General features: G+C 38.3%; 1 protein-coding gene across 1 annotated transcript in view; it reads right to left on the bottom strand.

The window, feature by feature from the left end:
* Nucleotides 1-9,742: 9,742 nt before the first annotated feature.
* Nucleotides 9,743-19,108, bottom strand: part of LOC122806703 (polyamine-transporting ATPase 13A3-like) — a gene marked incomplete in the record, with an annotated part of 1,429,840 nt that continues 1,420,474 nt past the window's right edge. Inside the window, 1 exon segment of the mRNA XM_044077342.1 lies at nt 9,743-11,660. Coding sequence (XP_043933277.1) covers nt 11,451-11,660 — 210 coding nt within the window.

Here is a 19,108-nt window from a genome sequence, read left to right as displayed (position 1 = left end):
TCTGAGAAGTCTAAACAATGTCAGCAGCCAATGGCAACATACACAACAGCCCAATGGGAGTGAAGATCCTGCATTCAAGACTGGGGACACAATAGTCTTAGGATCTGTAAATTGACAAGCATATATTTGTTAACAGGGTGGTAGTTCGAGGATAAACTGTTGAGCTTTTGGGGTGCATGCATTTTAAGTATCTGTGATATGTGTGTTGGAATGGATGTACATGCCTCTCAAGTATAGGATCTTCTGGAAACCTACCAAATTCTGAATGCTGGAGAGAATAAACCTAACAATGACCTATCAACTTAAACTGTTGTTGTACATTAAGTGATACAGAAAAAAAATCTGTGGCACTGCTTAAGGATGTAGCATTAGAAGTCAGGCTTACACATCAGACAGAGGCCACTAACATGCACATGATATGTTCTGCACGGATTGCCTTCGTTTTTTTTATTTCAGGTTTAAGTAATGGAAAATTTAACACACACTATTAACAAACTGCAACATAATGCATGCAAAACTTGAAAAAACCACAGCATATTTTCACATTTCTCTTTCAAATTTATTTTTATATTTTAACTTCTGTATACAGTATTTTATGACAAACCAACAAAAAGCATGCCATCTGCATGTAAATGTTATTTGACCATATAACTCCTCTAAGCAGGGCCATTTATGCTTCATTATCTCATTTTTATTTAATAATTTAAAGATCTATTTCCAATAAATAGAATACAGAAATAAAACACGTTTAAAAACTCATATACAGAGCAAATCTCATTTGTACAACATTCTCATTTATTACCTACTGGTTAGAAATGGCTGCTTAAACACAGCTGCATCTGAATAGGTGTTAAATAATCATTGCTGAAATGATGAAAAATTAAAAACCTATAAAATTGTACCTCCTTTACAGTCAAAAGTTCACCGAAGTGCAAAAATATTAAGTGCATTATTCATTTTATATTCTGGGCAGTTGACAATATTTTTCAAAAAATGTGCTTTCAAAAGGTTTTGGAGAAGACGCTGGCTTCACAGTGAATGGCAGGGTGAAGTGCATATTATATGAGATAGTAAACAATGCTGCTTAGTCATTATGAACTCGGTTGCAGGCATTAGTTCATCCTGTCTCATTTTACACCTGATTGAAACAGTGATAATTTCAGGGAGGTGTTACCAAATGGTGCCAGAGAATTAAGTCAAATAACTGTCGACATGATATGCGCCAGATGGAATCTCTCTAATGAAACAACAATGTAAAAACTTACTCCTGCATGGAAAGCCAGCTGCAAAAGTGAATCACTAGTCCTGCTAAAAGATTACAGGATAGACTATCCTGAATGATACGAGTGATCCCGGTTCACAAGGTGACAGATGTATATGAAATGTCAGCTGATTTTCCCAAGTGGTCCTTGTAGTAGATGAAAACTGGGTGACTTTTCTGTTGCTCTTGTCTTTTTTTTCCTCTAGTTGTTGTGCTTGTAGTTACATCCCTAATTCTACACATACCCTCACACCAGAATCCTCCTGCACAAAATGCATTAAATACAATGATTTAGAATTGTACACATATTTAATTAAATTCCTAAAACAGCAAGTTGTGGGGAAAAGAACATCTGAACAACTGCCTTTTGAAAGAACAGAGCTTAAAGCACTGTGCATTTAAACTGTTTCTTTTGCCTTTGGGAGCCTATTACCCTACTACGGGGTTATTTCTGGAGTACTGTTTGGGACTTTACTTAAATACTCCATCTGCTGCAGGGGGCCTTTCCAAATTAAGGCACAACATGCATAAGAATACCAACTCTATCAGCTGATCTTTGAGAGGACCTTCTGTAGTGGATGTATTACCTGTATCTATTTAAGTCTACAGTGAAGCTCCAAGCTAATTTCTTGGTGAACTGGACTACCAGGTAGCTGCTCTAACATATTTTTATAAAATAAGCACTGGAAGCAGCTACAACCCTGGTAAAATGCCCTTTTATCTCATCAGTAAAAGTTCTGTTAGTCTCCAGATGGTGTTACATCATACACTGTGAATTCCATTCACACAGGGTTTTTTTTAGTCATTGCAGAGTCACCCTACCCAGGTAATTACACACAATGTTAAAATATCTGCCTGTGATCATGTACAATGCAGAAGAAAACTATTTACACAAAGAACACAAGAGTATAAAGTTTACTCTACTCCATTTCTTCAGGAAAATTCCTAAAGGATAAATGCTGTGTGCTTTGGGAAGCTTCCGACATGTAATGACTACAACAGTGGATATTATGAAGAACATAGTTCAGTTAGGAGCTTGACATAAATGTAAATGTTTGTGTAGATTTGCTGTTGCAGTCCAGGCACCCCCCCCCCTTAACTCTTCTCTGATATTTTATTTGCCCTTTGGGTTGGGATGGCTCCCTAGTTACCATTACATACCTTGTCTCTCACCTTCCCACTGACCTCCCTCTGTCTGCCTTTCACCTGACTATGGTAACTGTGGTCCTCTGGGGTTGATCTGGAGCAGCTGTGGCTGTACCATCAGGTCCACAAGAGTCACTGTTGTCAAGGTCTTTTCCCTAGCCTTTGTGCAGACAAAAAAAAAATTCTGAGGATAGCATTGGCTGCCTCACCTTTTATACCACCAATGTACTGATATCCTTGGTGAAAGGGCATCAGCTAAGGCCCCTGGGTAAAGCTCTTAAAGTCTGTTTGGCAACGGGGCTATCTGGTGGCAGATTACCCCAAATGTACAGACTGCAACAGTGAATGTTACAATGAACGTCTGCTTAACAATCACTGCTGAGCAACAGTTCTGCCTCTTACAAGATCATGAACAACTGGACCTTAATGGTAAAACAAATGAGGCCCATGTTATAAACTAGTCTGTAGAAGAACAGGTACAATTTAAGTCTGACAACATATGCAGGAGATACTTCTGCTTGGTCTTACAGAATGTTTTCCTGGAAGCTTAGAAAACTGCCAAAACCTCATCTGATGCTCTGAATCAGCACTACGGAAGGCGCCAAGACTTTGTGTAAAAATGGTTGTTTTCTCTCAGCACTGGAATCTTCGGCTTCCATAAAAGACCAGTGCTATTGTAGCATGATGTAACCAACTACCAACAGAAATCTGTCACAGTGTAAGAGTAGACAGCAGACAGAAGGGGTACAGGAGCCTTCCCACCCAAACTTGTGTAAAAAGTTCCTACACTTCATCCTTCCCTCTTTCTGCCAGTAGAATGCGAACCCACATAAAGCACTGCTGTCTTGCAAAAAGGTCAACTTTCAGAATGCTCCTCTTATCAAAAGACCATCTGCCCATGCTACTGAGCCAAGCTGAGAGGGGCTTGAGATGCAGCTTAGGGTTCCACCACATCTTACTTCCCATGGTTGGATGTGCGATGAGGACATGCTGCGAGGCATCACGCCTATGCTGCAACTCAACCACTGCCCCCAGGCTTCGATCCATCTTAGGATACACCCAACCTGCTTATGCTTTCGAAGTCTCCAACAAGGATCTACCTGTGCAAGTGCATGCTCTTCCCATAGGAGAGTCATGCCCATCCTTCCCATTCTGCTCCTGAGACACCCAAGTTGCTAATGGAACCCATTTTGCTTGGGCCACAGTAAGGCCTTGCAGCTCATACAATGGTCAGCAAAACATGATGGCCAGAACTGCATTCTTAGATGAAGATTATGAATTTACTACAAAAATTCAGGCAGAAACTGGGAGAAACAGTTTTAGCCTGGCTGATATGGGGTCTGAGATACTGGGTGAGCTACTGTACAGCTTAATGCAGAGAAAAAATACAAAAATGTATATGTACGAAATATCTGGTATGATTAAAAGATATCGTGTCAACAATACAGGACAATGACTCAATTTAAAATCTGTCCTTAACCTTAAATCTTAGCTGTACATTTTGAGAAGGAATGGCCACATGTGAATCCTTCCTCCCAGTAACTGGAAAACAGAAACAGAATAAAGTACAACTAATCTTGTTACAATTACAACCTTGATGTCCATTTGCAATCACTAACAAAAACTGTGCTGACAGAGATGACTAAGATGCTAATTTAAAAACTGCAACATTTTCAGAAACAAAAATACAGCAGCCCTAATCAAGATGATCAAGACAGGACTGTTTCAAAGAAAGGTTTTACATGAAGGATTGGGAGATGAATTTCTGGCACTGTTAGGAAAAAATGAACACCCTATTTTCCTCTTTAAAGACTATCACTATGAATCTAATTTCGGATACTGAATTAAGGAAAGGACTACATGAAAGCATAATTCTCAATCTCTTTGCTCAAGAATCAGAGACAAAGCCAAAAACAATGGGGGAAGAAAATCCCAAATCAGGGACAGGGACAATTGTTACATATCAGCTTAATTCATTTAAAAAGTTAATAAAGCAACAAATTTTGAAACTCTAATATCTGGCATTATTGATTGTCAGACTGTAATTTTCAGTGATTTACCAGAAAATCAAAAAAATTAAGAATGATAAGGCAAAAATATGAGGCAAAATCAGGGAGATTTTGCAAGATCAGTTGACAGTTGTGCATGAAAGACTCAACTGTTAACTTCTGACATTCTTCTGGATAAAATGTGCAGACTCTGCCTCCAAGTGGGCAGATAAGAGTACTAATGGTAATTAAAAGGTTTGCTGGAATTATCCTCTTTAAAATGGCAGGTAACAGTGGACTGCTCTAGACACTTTCTAAATGGGATTGAACTATGATTTCTGTCTCAAATTGGGTCTACTTTAGTAGACAGACATTCCACTTACCTGACTCTCACATCGCCGAGACAAAAGGACTGACAAACCCAGAAGACCTACATCCAGAACACAGACTTTCCACTCGAGGTAAGTAACCACTTGGCCATCCTGTTGAACTTTGCCCCTTACTCCCGCAGTAGTGCGATCTCGGAACTGATATATTTAGTTAGGAGTGTGGTGGGCAAAGCCCCCAACATGGGTGGGTTTCGTTTTGTTTGGTTTATTTTTTTTTCAGGATGGCTAAGCGGTTACTTACCTCGAGTGGTAGGTCGGTGTAAAGGATGTCAGTCTTCTGGGTCTGTCAGTCCTTTCGTCTCTGTGATGTGTCGGTAAGTAGAATGTCGGTGTAGCGAAGTAGATCCCTCAAATCATAGGACAGTAACCTAGTTTGTGAAAACTTAATCTGTTATACATATGACTGAAAGCTGTGTTCCTCCTCGGTAGAAATTTGTACTGCTACTTGTACACAGTGTACACACAAATACTTCTGTACATCATATAACAAGAAAAATGTACTGCTCTCAACTCTTACTGTACATATTTGTAAATATTTTTGCACTTGGTGTAACTGCCTACTCACAACACTGTAAGCTAAATGAATCCACTCTGTAAATCATAGTACTGTATGCCTGCAACCAGGGTTGTGGATGAAGAAAATAATCAGAGCAGAATGCCAAATGTTACACATGTGTAAATAAATACATGAATTACTTATTAAAAGCACAGTCAAAACACTATATGAAACCTCTTACAGCCAGCAAGGATATGTGTTTTAACTTTAGACAAGGATAATGTTTTTGGGATGCCCAGTAAGTCAACTTACTTGGATATGATTTTAATGCATTTATACTCTTCAGAGCATATGACTGTAACATGTGATAGCATTAGACGTACTGTAAAGTAAAAGTCAGGTTACTGAAAGTACTATTAGCAGTAATGGACAAGTAAATATGAAGATCGGTATGTCAAGGGTAAACATAAGCAAACAGATTTCTTACTTTAATAAAATTATGCAACCATGGCCTGTTAGGTGGTTGACAGTCAAGAAAAACACTGTTTTTGGAACTATGACAATAGCTGTAGGTGTAGGGACAGTAATTCTTAACTGCTGATGTTGAAGCATTATGTAGTGTATTACCTGATGTGGAAAGTCACTTAAATGCCGATTAAAAGATTTTAGCAAATTGTGATCAACAGCTGTGCTACAGAAGTGTAACTGCAAATGCAACTGATAAAATGGAAATGGTTAAATCACTCACAGTATTACTGGAGACATGCTTACGTGACACAAGGTATTAGTGTCACTAAGTCCAACTACCTAGTATTCAGAGTTTCAGTAACAGTGCAGGACGAAAGAAACTACTGGCAAAAGCATCTGGTGTCACAACTCTTCAGAATACCTTTGAAATGGTTTCACAGAAATGACTGGATTCCTCACAAGATATATCAACGTTCACAGAACTGGTCTGAAGATATTCGGGAAAATGCTCTATCTTCCTGGGCTGAATGACTATAAACCTCCTACAATATGGCAAGCATCTGTGTCACAGACACCAGGGTCCTGTTAGACTTCTGGAATGTCTCACAGAGAAAGCAGCATCTTCTATACAAATACAAGGCATATAGGCATCTCAGTCCTCTTCCAAAGCATTGACTGGGGTTTTCAGAGCATAAAAGGTTTACAATTATTTTCATTAATTCTGCCAATGAGTTCCCCAGTCTTACCAATGACAGCAGGATGACAGAGAAACACCCTTACTTACACCCAGTCCTCTCGATGAGCTACAGCTTTATACATGAATCTTAAAGGAAGGTTCACCAGAATGCAAAGGACAAAGTGCAAAGATATGGTCTAGCCTCACAACTCTCCTTGAAGCAAAGGACATCTCCTCCAAGGACACAGAGACTTGGTTCCTTAGTGATACTCTTACTGAAGGTTTGATCATACAAAATTCCTTCAGTGATGGAAAAGTAAACAAACCTTTCAACAACACAGCACGAATAATAAGCAAGTCACTTAACCAGACACTGCTCCTGACTCGTCCATAAAAAGAACAGAGTCTAGTGGGCTTACCTACTTAACAGTTTTTTGTTTTTTTTTTTTAGCCTTAAGGGATATCAGATCCTTGTGAAGGATCAGATATTGTTCCTTCCATGTGGAAGCATGCAGCTTCAAGATTCTGCAAGTGCAAGTGGCAGCTAGCAGGAAATAAAAAAAATTTCCATACATGTACTTCAATCTCCCCAAAGATGCTGAGACTGGGGCATGCAAATCAGAAATTCACGCAGACAGCAAGGTTTCTTAAAGGTGAGTCAAGGTGCAGTACTTCTTTAACGAACTGCATGCTGGTGTTTGGGCAGAATTCTGTTCTCTATAACATCATGACAGGAAGAAGTTGCTGATACAAACATGACCATGGAATAACAGAGACCAAAATCTTAAAGGGATCTACGATACATCACAATGACCTGGAGACTAACCAGACAGGGTGATATCCCACATGAAAACATCCAGATGAGGAACCTTTTCCACAAGGCACAGTAAGTATACATGGTGTAAGTCTTCCAAGCAGTCTGAGGAAACCAATGACATTGCGGAATCAAAGGATCTACAGAAAGTCTTTGCCCATAAGTAAGTGTACAGGAGAAACTATGATAAACCTCATACTGCAAGACAGGTACAAGACATCTAAGCACAAAGCTGCAGGACATGGCCATTGTGAGCAAATGACTGTCTTCTGCTCAAGAAAATATACTGAAGGAATACTGATGTCAGACATGACTGTGGAATAACAGATCCAATTCATAAAGTTGCTCAAGGTAAGGTCACCTGTAAATTAACATACTAGGGTAGTACACAATTTCTCACTCTAAACAAATCTTTCAGTTATAAGCAAAACCCATCTGTTAAGTGGAAGGTTACCTGGCAGCTTCAATTATCTCTGAGATTACTGCCAGAGACCTAAAGCAGCAGCCATGCTCTGAAGAAAGTGTACGTCCCTATATCACACTGTGACAATGCTGTTAGTGTCAGTGAATGTGCAACTAAAGCACCAATCCTTCTGCACACCACACAGCAATAGTGATGAATTTTGTTTCTTTACTCTAATAAATTCTGTATGACCCGTGGAATTAAAAGGAAAGACCTTACTCACACTGCAGAGAGAATGTTCCCATTAACAACTTCATTTTGCCCTTCTAAACTATGTATAATGCAGATTTTCTAGCCTTTTTACCTTGATTGCCTCCTCCCCACTAAAATTTCCTTCTGGCCTATTTGTTTCAGAGTGAGAATCAGTGTGTGTCCCATTTGTTCCTGTAGTGGTGAAATGCAAGCGTACTGATGAAAGTGTTTTTATCCATGTAAGGGATAGGCTTTTATTATTACTTTGTTCCTAATGTACACTCCATTACCACTTTTGTGGCTGAAAGCAATGGACATAGTGTTAAGACTTTCAATTATATTTGCAAATGATATAAACCCTCAGACATCTCCATCTTTCAGAACACTCCCCGAAGGTTCTCTGGTCTCCAACAAGCAACTTGTGCAGAGCAGACATTTCCAGACAAATGCCTTGTCCCACCCCCAAGTCAAGTCCTCCAGTGCTGGGGCTACTAACTGAATCCTGACTGTATGCATTATAGTTAGGGCTCTATCCCTCTATGTCACAAACCTGACAAAACAAGTGTACAAAATGAGGATGACTGCATTCCTTTATGTGCTAAACAGGTTAATCCAAGTGGTGTTCCATTTCTGGAAGACCCTGACCAGAAAGGAGTCTTGTATCCTCAGCTCTTGGATAGGACAGGAGCTATGACTGAGGGCATCCATCAGTGTACTCGCGTATCCCATGATCTGAACAGTTCTAACAGCGATGGCCCAGTCTGCAGCCCACTGGCAGCCTTGCATCACTTCTGTGTACATCTGTCATCCTGCTTGTTTAAATACAACTCCACATCCAGCTGTGTGATGGTAATGGTGAGTCCTGGTAAGAACTCCCTTTCAAGGCTCTGAAGGCCTTTAGTTCCAAATGGTTTATGTGAAGCCCATGTTCCTGGGGACTCCACCTTTCTACACAAGAGAGTGTCCAGGTGAGACTGTAACCCGACAGCAAAGCTTTCAACATTAAACACTGTAACGGGCTCAGGCACAGGATGGGAAGACCCATGCTGACTGGTGGGGAACTGACCACTCTGCTACTAACTAAAAACTGAGAGAATTGTAAAAATGAAGTGAAATCAATAGCAGCTACTGTGCAAAGGAAGTCCCAGGGTCACTGTACTATTAGATTAGCCACAAAGAGGTCAATTCCTTACAGTGACACTGAGGATGAAATGAAAACGCAACACAATGAGAGATGTAGTACACTAAAAATGTCAATAAAAAAACTGCTCTTAACATGAAAGATATGCACAAATCTGAAGTCACCCCCACACCTCTAGTCACACATACAAGAAAGGTTAAAAAACAAAGTACAAAGAAACACCTTACTTCAGCTTTTCCCAGTCTAGCGGACAAAAAATTTAACATTGCATTAGCATGCTGTAAATAAAAATGCAACATTCACTTCAAAAGAAACATTTCTAACTCCTTTATACTGTTACCATGGTCTGAAAACCATGTTAAAATGCAGTGGTGATCAAAAGACATCTGTCTAGAGCTACCACAGGGTGAGTAATGTTCTTTCCTGGCAGATACCTGGAGCTTATAAAGTAACTCTAAGTTACTATACAAAAACAAACAAATTAAAAAAAAAAACAGGCTTTGTCCCACCTCTTTTTCTCCTGACAAGAAGGGATAATGAGCCGATATTTCAAAGGTATTTAAGTCCTAGGCCAGTGATGGCTAACCTTTTGGGCTCGGTGTGTCAAAAATTTGGAAAATGCCTATCTTGACTCTGCTAGCGTGTCCCCCCCCCCCCCCCCTGGCAAACAAAAGAGAAACAATTCTTTACATATTCATTTGATTAAAAAATACAGTCCAATCATGTGTGCTGCTTTGTATATTAAAAGTAAAAGAAAAATCAGTGACTTACAATACAGAAAACGATATGTGCACCAATAATTGGGCTTAAAATAGTGCACCAAAAATTACCCTACTTTTAATAGTAATTTTGAACTGAACTGAAAAAAATATGGATTAAAATCAATTAATGACTTTTTAGTTTCTAAGTTTTGATGGATAATGCAGGGTCACGTTTCTTGTATTTTTGTTCATTCAGTTTCTTTGGTAACTCAGATGTTGGTGAACGTTGGTGTGTCACTCAAAACATTGTGGCATGTCACCTTTGACACGCGTGTCATAGGTTCGCCATCACTGTCCTAGGACATGTTGCTTCACGAAGCCACTTCAACTTGCAGCAAACTGTGATTTTTTTCAAATCTTTCACTACCTCATGTGAGCAATTATATATACAGCGGTACTTTCTGGTATGACCTTCAACCTTTATCACATGTTCAAACAGTATCTTTTAGTATGACCTTTAACTTTTATCATATATTACAGCAACAGCTTTTAGCATGACTTTTAACTTGACAAGACAAATGAAGTATATTTTACTGTTTTCTGGCCAAAGGCGTTTTGTAAGTGAGAAGAACTGCTTCTGTTGTTAAACTACATGGAAAGAGCAACCAACTAACTTGGAACTTTGACTGCAGGAATAGGACTGAAGAGAAACTATCAAATATGATGGTTGAAAAACAAATGCACATGATTTTATGAAAACAACGTAGGCATATTTTCTGGACCACAGCAGTAGACTTTTACTACAGGCAGAACAGGAAATAATGTAGTAAAAAACGACCTGTGATAACAATGAGCCCACAGAAGCTCACAAATTTAAATGAACTGCCACTGTCATAAAACTATGCTTGGTCAAAGGACATGATGTGCAAAAAATGTCTGTGCAACACAGACATACACAGTTAACACAGCAATATATCTGTGTATTAGTATGCTGCCTTTCCTTTCACACAGACTGCATTTACACAGCAGAATATATGAAGTCCTGGCTCCTGAATGAAGTAAAGCATTGCTTGGAAAAGTGTAAGCTAATGCAAAACTGGATCTTCTTATGGAAATTGAGGTTTAAAATGTATACGCCTCCCCCCATAGCAGTGTTCTGGAAACCCTGTAGGAAATATAACAGCAGTAGATCCTCAAAAATAACATCCTGTTAAGTATCAAAAATGAGCACAAATGACAGTAGTTCACCTGTAGATATTTACACAAGATTAACTCCTAACCAGTGAAATGCAGGGACTGTATTTGACAGCATTACTGTCACTGTTGTTACACTCATCTCTGCATGATGTCAAGACATCAGCAGAATTAGGTTTGGGTTAAGAGACAAAATTCAGCCCGGCATTCTGTGCATAGCGTAATCCTGCTTTGAGTCTTGCATCTCTCCTTCATCAGCCACTGGAACTAAATTGTTTAAGTTGTACACCACAGCTAACTTGAGACTGCGAAAAAATGCATGAGAAAGGTCAAAAATCCAAAATCACTGGCAACCAAGAACACTGGACCATGAAAAGCCCAAGTAATAAGAAAAGAGTGGAGCAGCCGCATTGTTTTAAGATGCTACTTTTGCCCATGGGATGGTCAACTTAACAAATGCTCAAAATACCAGATGTTTTCTTCTTTACAGTTTACTGGTCCCTGATCACAATGTAAATAAGTCAAAGTGGTGTAGTCTGTGGTTCCCAGCATCGGCTCTGCTCATTCTCTGCAACAGTAGCTTTGGCTTTTGTACTTGTTTTTGGTTGTGGTGGCCAATCAGGATCAACAAGTAGCTCCTGTGCCAACTGTTTGTACTTAGTCTTAGGTGGTCTGTCACCATGGCAACACAGTCTTCTGCTGTAGGTAGAAGCAAGTTCATCTAACTCCAGCTGAGGAAAAAAACATAGAATGGCAGGTGAGTTGGGTTGTCATTCACTATACATCTCCTACTTAATTTCTGAATACATCCTGTAAAAAATTATCTTCCTAACAAATACCTTTCTCTCTCACATACCTTTACACACAGTGTGATTCCTCTCAAAATCCGCAGTGGACTCTACCATAAAAGCTGCTGGGTGGCAATACATAGATTTTTAAAAATGTCCATACACGCTCACCAGTTAAAGAAGTAATATTCTTCGCTGTAGTTTCTACTTCCCCGGCTGCTGACCATCTTTTTCCTGGTGCACATCACATCCCCTTTACTTTTTTCCCTCTGATCTCTATTTTATTTATTTGTTTAGCTATTGACATTTGATTGCCAGGAAAGTCTGACTGGGTAGGTGCCCATTTTCAGTGGAGGCCCAGGGAGAAACATTTCAAAGTATTATAAAAACATTTCAATAATAATAACATTTAAATTTTCAAAAATAATACAAAACATCTACAGTTTAAATAATTATACCAAATTAGACATGATGTGAAAACATTGGTTAAGAATACATACAATTAAATGAAAATTATTTAATATTCACAAAACATTTAGCCAGCTTGCAGCAGTTAGCGTTGTCGCCTCACAGCAAGAGGCTCTCCCGTTCGATTCTCGGCTGGAGCGCCTTCTGTGTGGAGTCTGCATGCTCTCCCCACAGTCGAGTGATGTTTAATGACATGCAGGTAGGTGCGTGTGTGAATGGGTGTGCTTTCTTTGAAGGTTGGGCGTCAAGCTGGCAACCTGGCACCGTAAAAAACTCCACTGCCAATCATTAGGGGACCGGAGTTCCGCTGTGGTGACCCCTAACTGGGAAAAGCCGAAAGACATTAGTTTATCGAGATATTAAAGGAAAGTTAGTATAACACCAGGAGGAACTGCAATATGAAGCGAGAGAAAAATCAGGGTTATGGCATACTTAGATGGAGAGTCAGGGGAAAGAAACTGCTTAAAGGAAGTGAGTGAAGAAGAGACAGTAAGGAGTGTAAGGTATGAACAGGTACTTGTGTGTATTTAGGGATACAGTTTATCCTGGGGTTCAGCAAGAATAGAGACAGGTTTGGGCTAGGAAGTCTTTCAGAATGATTTTAAAAGACTGGAGGGAGGGTACTACCTTCTGGATACAAGTAAGGAGTTCCAGGTCTTAGCAACATAATACAGAGCACAGACCCATGCCCTGCAGATCTGACAGGTTTGTGAACAGAGAGGTGTTTTTGGTCACTGGATCATACTGACCGATTGGGAACACAGTTGTATAGAATGGTATTTAGTGCTGGACAAGCAGATGGATGCTGGATAATTTTGTAAGTGGTAAGAAGCTGTGTATTTGTTAGTTGAAGGGAGTAATTCTAACCAATTTAGGATTTTTAGTGCTATACAGTGCTGGGTTCTGAAAGGGATATTAGCTACTTTATTTGAGCATTGTTCGAGTATATATTTTTATGATGACTGAAGGTTAGTAAGGACAGGAATACTATAAAGTAGTATGGGGAGGAGGTACATTTTGGCAAGTGTAGTTTTAGTTGCGACAGTGAAAACGTTTTTGGCTCTATAAAGCATCCCTAGTTCATGGTACTTAAAAAAATGTAATTTTGTATATGCAGGTCAAATGTAAGATTAATATCCACTATCCTCCATAATAATTTTCTATGTGAAGTGACTTTAATGGTTGCATTACTACAAGAGAGGATTTTAAATGTTTTTTTTCTTGAGAACGGGATAATGGGGGAAATAAATATTTTGTTTCTTCTATACCTAGGACTGCCCAGATGCCCCGATGGACTAGGGTTAAAACTAGGGGATTACTATGTGAAATGCTGTGTAGGATGGATGGAAAGAAGATAGTGGTGTTTCTATGAGGCATCATTCTGGCAGTTGGGGGGGGGGATTTACTAAGCTTACCATTCACCTTCCAAAATAACTGGCATGACATGATGTAAATGTACTTTGCTTCTATATATTATCACACGCATACCACAGACTGCAGACGTCCATTGTCACCAGACCCAGTTCACAATCCTGCTTAAAGTAAAGCCTTTGAACATAATCTGGGACTGCTAGGCATGAAAAATCCTCACCCCATTAAGAGCAACACCTCTCCAGGCCACCCCAAATGACCTCCTAGCTAATCAAACCTGGCTGAATAACATCACAGAAGGGAAATCATCATCTGCTGTAGCTAGATGGAATAGCAAAGACAGGGTATACTTCAGAGACACTACTCAAAAATGGATGCAGTGCAAATTAAAAGAGTTAAGAAAAGAAGTAAAACATACCAGCTGTGGCAGAAATCCTGGAGAAAAACTGACAAAATTTAAGAGAATACAAGTCAACATAATGACCATGGTTACTCCAAAACAAAAAAAAGAGGTTTACAAACCATATGAATACACACAGATGAGGATACAGATGAAATTAAAATGGGGAGAAGAAAAAGATTGCTAAGTGAACAGAGAAAAAAAAATGAGAAAAGTTACCTGCATACACCTAGCCAAAATAGCACAAAATACAAGTCCAAAAAGGATTATATATTACTATTTATTTACATATACTGTTATATTTATGCATACATTTGTTGATTGGGATAGAGATAGAGCACTGATCCTGGTGGACTCTTTTCAGGCTCAGTTTGGGGTCTACCACAAGAATACACTGCATATAGAGCAACTTAAGGCAGCATGTACAAGTTCCTTGGTATTCCTTAACAGAGATCCTGATTACAGACTACAGTGCTGTTAAGATAAAAACAGCTTGGGATAGGAAAGAACAAAGTGAAAAGTTTTGTTTGGCGAGCAGACAGAGAGAGGTGACTAAATAGTGGGAGCAGTGAGGTGGAAAGCTAAAGGTCCAGCAGACAGATGCAAGTGGAGTAGGCTGGAGTTGAGGGGCATGTGGTGCACCAGAATAATAAGGGCTTATTGTCAGGAATACATTTTAATGTAGTGTTAATGGTTAGTAAGTTAAGCAGTCTCACAATGGAAGAATGTACTGTACTACTTTGGAGATTATGTGATTATCAAATGGCTTAGTTCTGGGAAATGGACATATTTAGATTTCTCAGATAAGCCAACAACAGGTGGCCAGGCAGAATGGCATGCTACACACAAATGGAAAAAGGATCTGAAATAAATACAAAAGCAAATCTATTAAGAAAATAAGAGATTGAGCGCTTTTGTCCTTTTACTCTCAGGACTTCATCAGAATGAAACTACAGCACAACATTCAGATTAAATAGTGTCACAGTTAAAAAGGTAAATACAAAATTAAGTGATTCAATTAACAAGCATCAGTTGGTTCTTAAAGAAGCAGTACATTCATAACAAATAAAGAATACACCCACATATCTTTGTCAGATAGGGACCATAATTTACACTGCAATGACTTTAAAATAATGAAGCTCAATAAAATTATTTAAATGTATTTAGAAAACTGATTTAATAGAATGTTCTTTTGTACAAAGATGTGCATAATATAAATATTAATATAGAATAAATATTGAATATTACATATGGAAAGGTTTAAAAAGGCTTACAACATTTTTAAAAAACTCAAGAAGGCGTTCTACCCTAAGATTTGTTGTTGGCTTTCTGTTTAAATGTAAACCAAAGTACTCTATAAACATTTGAGCAAAAGTTGTTTGAAAAAGAAACAGACAGAAGCAAGGAGCAGAAGCAAGGAGAAATTTATTATAACTTGGCTGCCCTATGCTTCAAAACAGGCTTCAGAATCATTTAATCCAGGATAAGCAAGGGCATTTAATTTGAATTGCCACAATAACTCTTGATACTGCAAAGCATTCTTCCAGTCACCCCCCCCCCCTCCTCGGGGTCCATATCAACCTGCTCTAAAATACCAAATAAGAACTAGTCATGGGAGGCTTTGAGTAAGTACTATTTATATTGAGTGTTGTTGGCATTCTTTAGTTTTATACTGTAAATGTACTCATATATTCATTTCTTTAAAGTTCTTTCTGTCTTCCCAATATAAAAACGGTCACATTTCTTACAAATTGTCAAATAAGTAATTCCTTTGCTATCAAAATTCCCCTTCCTAAAAGTTATCTTACAGCAAAGTTGCATTTGCTAAAATAATGTCCTTTCTAAAATAAGACAGCAATGTCCACAATTGCCACATTTTTAGGAATCAGCACCATTTTTCTTTCTTTTGTGGTACTTATTCCCTTTATATACATTCTTCAAGTTACACCCAGTTTTGAATACAAACAATACAAACTTTGGATCAGTCCCCAAGACATCCACTAAATCTGGTTTGAACCTTAACATATTCCAGTTCTTACTAATAATGTCTGATTCTTGGTGCAGCATAATTGAACTCCACTACCATAGCCCTGTGGAAATTCCTGTCCAAATTACTTGGGTCAACCTTGGGAGTACTGCATGCTACACCCAACAGAAGCCTATATTGTTCCCCCATTCTAAGAGTACTTCTTGAGCAATGTTAGTCACAATCTCTCTGGGGTAACCCCTTTCAATAAACAATCCAGATATGAATTCAACTTCCTCCAAAAGGTCATCATAATGGGAGGTCATTCTGGCAGCCCAAATGCATTGCCCTTTCACCAAGCTTTTTTTCCAACTGAAACGACGTGCGCTGGCAAAGGATAAGTATGAATTACTAAAGGTCGGTTTTCTATGAACCTTAGCTTTAAATTTTCCTTCACAAATTTCTGTCTTGGTGTCTAAATAGTTTATTACATTCTTGTGATTATTGTACGTGAATCTCAAGAAGGTGGTAGTATTACTTAAATAATCGATAAATTCACTAATCTTATCCTCTGGTCTAGCCATATGATAAATATGTTGTCCCAAAAATATTACATATAACTTAATGGACGACCAAACAGTTGAGTCAAAAATAAACTTTTCCTCCCATCCTAATAGGACTAAATTCACATATATCGGGGCACAAACAACATCTATTATGACACTTTTACTCTGTTAAAAGGTTTCCCCCTCAAAAAAGATGAATTTACTTTCCAAGACTACTCTAATAAGTTTGGCTAAATTGTTTATATCATGGCCCTTCAGTGATTCAAAATTGAGGAGGCGGTCACAGAAAAAGTCTAAACTTTCTTCCAAAGGGATTGAAGAAAATAAATCAACTATGTCAACAGTCAAAAAAACAGTATTAGCTGTGATCATTTCAGGGGTCAACCTTCCCAAAAAACTGCAGGAGTCTTTTAACATGTGCGTTCTCATATGTATAATGAACTTTACGGAAATTTCAATGTAGATAGCTATTGGGTGAGTTTTTGATCACTTAGCTGCTACAATTGTTATTTAGGGCAGATTCACAATGTTCTTGTGAATCTTTGGAATCCCAAAAATGGAAGGAACCCTGTTTTTTTTTCAACCTTTAAAAATTCAAACATCGTGACAGATATTCTCCCGTTCATTAACAAGTCTTCTAGAAATAAGTCTATCTTGCAATGTTAATTTCATTTCTGGAGATCAAGGAATATGTAGCAGCATCAATTGTGTCAACTAAAACTGTATCCCCTCCCTTGTCAGGCTTCATAATTCGGATGTTAGGATTACAAACCAACTCTTCCAAAGTCACTTTTTCTTTATAAGTTAAGTTATAACACTTGTACAAATTCTTGTCTGTAGATAATTTGTATATATATCCGCCATACAGGCTGATTCATATACCTGCAAGGTTGGGTGAAGTGAACGATTAAAAAGCCTTTTTTTGTGTGTGATATTATTCCCATAATCGCATGAACTTCAGATCCATCAAAAGTAAGCATCAGATTCAACTTTCCAATAAATAACTTAAGCTTTATGAGTGTTATCACAAATATTAAAGCTACCTGATGTACAAATTTCAATCCTTTTTCAAAAATAGATAAGTGTTCAGGCGTGATTGTCACATTACTATAATTATATATATGTGTCACATTACTATAATTATATACATGGCACCAATGACAAACCCAGGGTTCCTTCCATTTTTGGGATTCCAAAGATTCACAAGAACATTGTCAATCTACCCTATAGGCCAAATGTAACAGCTAGGGGATCAAAAACTCACTCCATAGCTATCTACACTGACAAATCCCTAAAGTTCATTATGTATATAAACACACACATGGGTAAGGAATTCTTGGCATTTTCTGGGCAGGCTGACCCCTGATTTGATCACAGGCAATACTAGCTTTCTGACTATTGGGGGAGTCGTTCAAACAGAAAAAAGCTTGGTGAAAGGGCAATGCATTTGGCCTGCCAAAATGACCTCCCATTATGATCACCTTTTGGAAGGAAAATGAATTCATATCTGGATTGTTTATTGAAAGAGGTTACCCTAAAGAGATTGTGACCAACACTGGTCAAGAAATACTCTTAGGCTAGGGGAACAATACAGGCCTCTGTTGGGCTAGCATTCAATACTCCCAAGGTTGAACCAAGTAATTTGGACAGAAATTTCAAGAGGGCTATGGTAGCAGAGTTCAATTATGCTGCACCAAGAATCAAATACATTATTAGTAAAAACTGAATATGTTAAGGTTCAACCCAGACTTAGTGGGTGTCTTGGGGGCTGACCCCCAAGCTCCTATTCAAAACTGGGCATAACTTGAATAATATAGATCATTCATCACAATGCTCTAAAGGAGCACACTTCACTTTCAGTTATACTGGTTTTCAACTGTATCTTACTCAGTTTTAAAGAATACTTGGGAAATAACCAATGACATAACATTTGAAACTGAACCTGATGGTACAAGTGGCAAAAATCTTGATACACTTTTTAAGGATGAGTATAAAGGAGGGAAAAAAGGAAAACTAACACAGGATTACTGTTAAACCATTTTAAAATGAGGAAACAAAGTAACACGAAGGAACAGCAGAAAGCAAACAAAGATTTTGAGCCAGATTAGCTAATCTAGGGTGTTAAAGAAATATAGTGGAAGAAACAAGTCAACAATAGGCTGCTACATTTGAAATGTCTGTCTTTCCTGATGAAATAGTGGGAGTCTCAAAGGCAATGTGGATAATACTTAACAGATAAGGACAGACCAAGAACATAAAACTAGAAACTATGGACCGGTTCAGTGTTACATATCTTTCAGTAGCTAAGAAAGATGCACACTACAAGAAACAGAAAGCATATTATAAATTAAAATTCTGGAAGATATTAAGCAGTGCATGTTTAAGAAGGAAAATTTCACATAAGACAAAAAACTTAAAATTCTAAAAAGGCACTAATGAGATGACGGACTTGAAAGTACCAATACATACTGGACTACTGAAAGGTTATCACAGAGTGCAAAAATGTGTTGGTAGTTGTGCTATCCAAGAACTATGGGTATATATGATATAAAATAGATCACTGGGCAGGAAGGCACATATGAAAGCTGAGTAAGTGTTTGGAATACTGTATAACTTATGC

This window comes from Protopterus annectens, chromosome 7.part0, assembly GCF_019279795.1.
Source record: "Protopterus annectens isolate FY-2018-M chromosome 7.part0, PAN1.0, whole genome shotgun sequence".
In the NCBI taxonomy this organism is placed as follows: domain Eukaryota; kingdom Metazoa; phylum Chordata; order Ceratodontiformes; family Protopteridae; genus Protopterus; species Protopterus annectens.
Note: the sequence above shows the minus strand (reverse complement) of the source record. Positions and strands in the feature narration are given on the sequence as shown.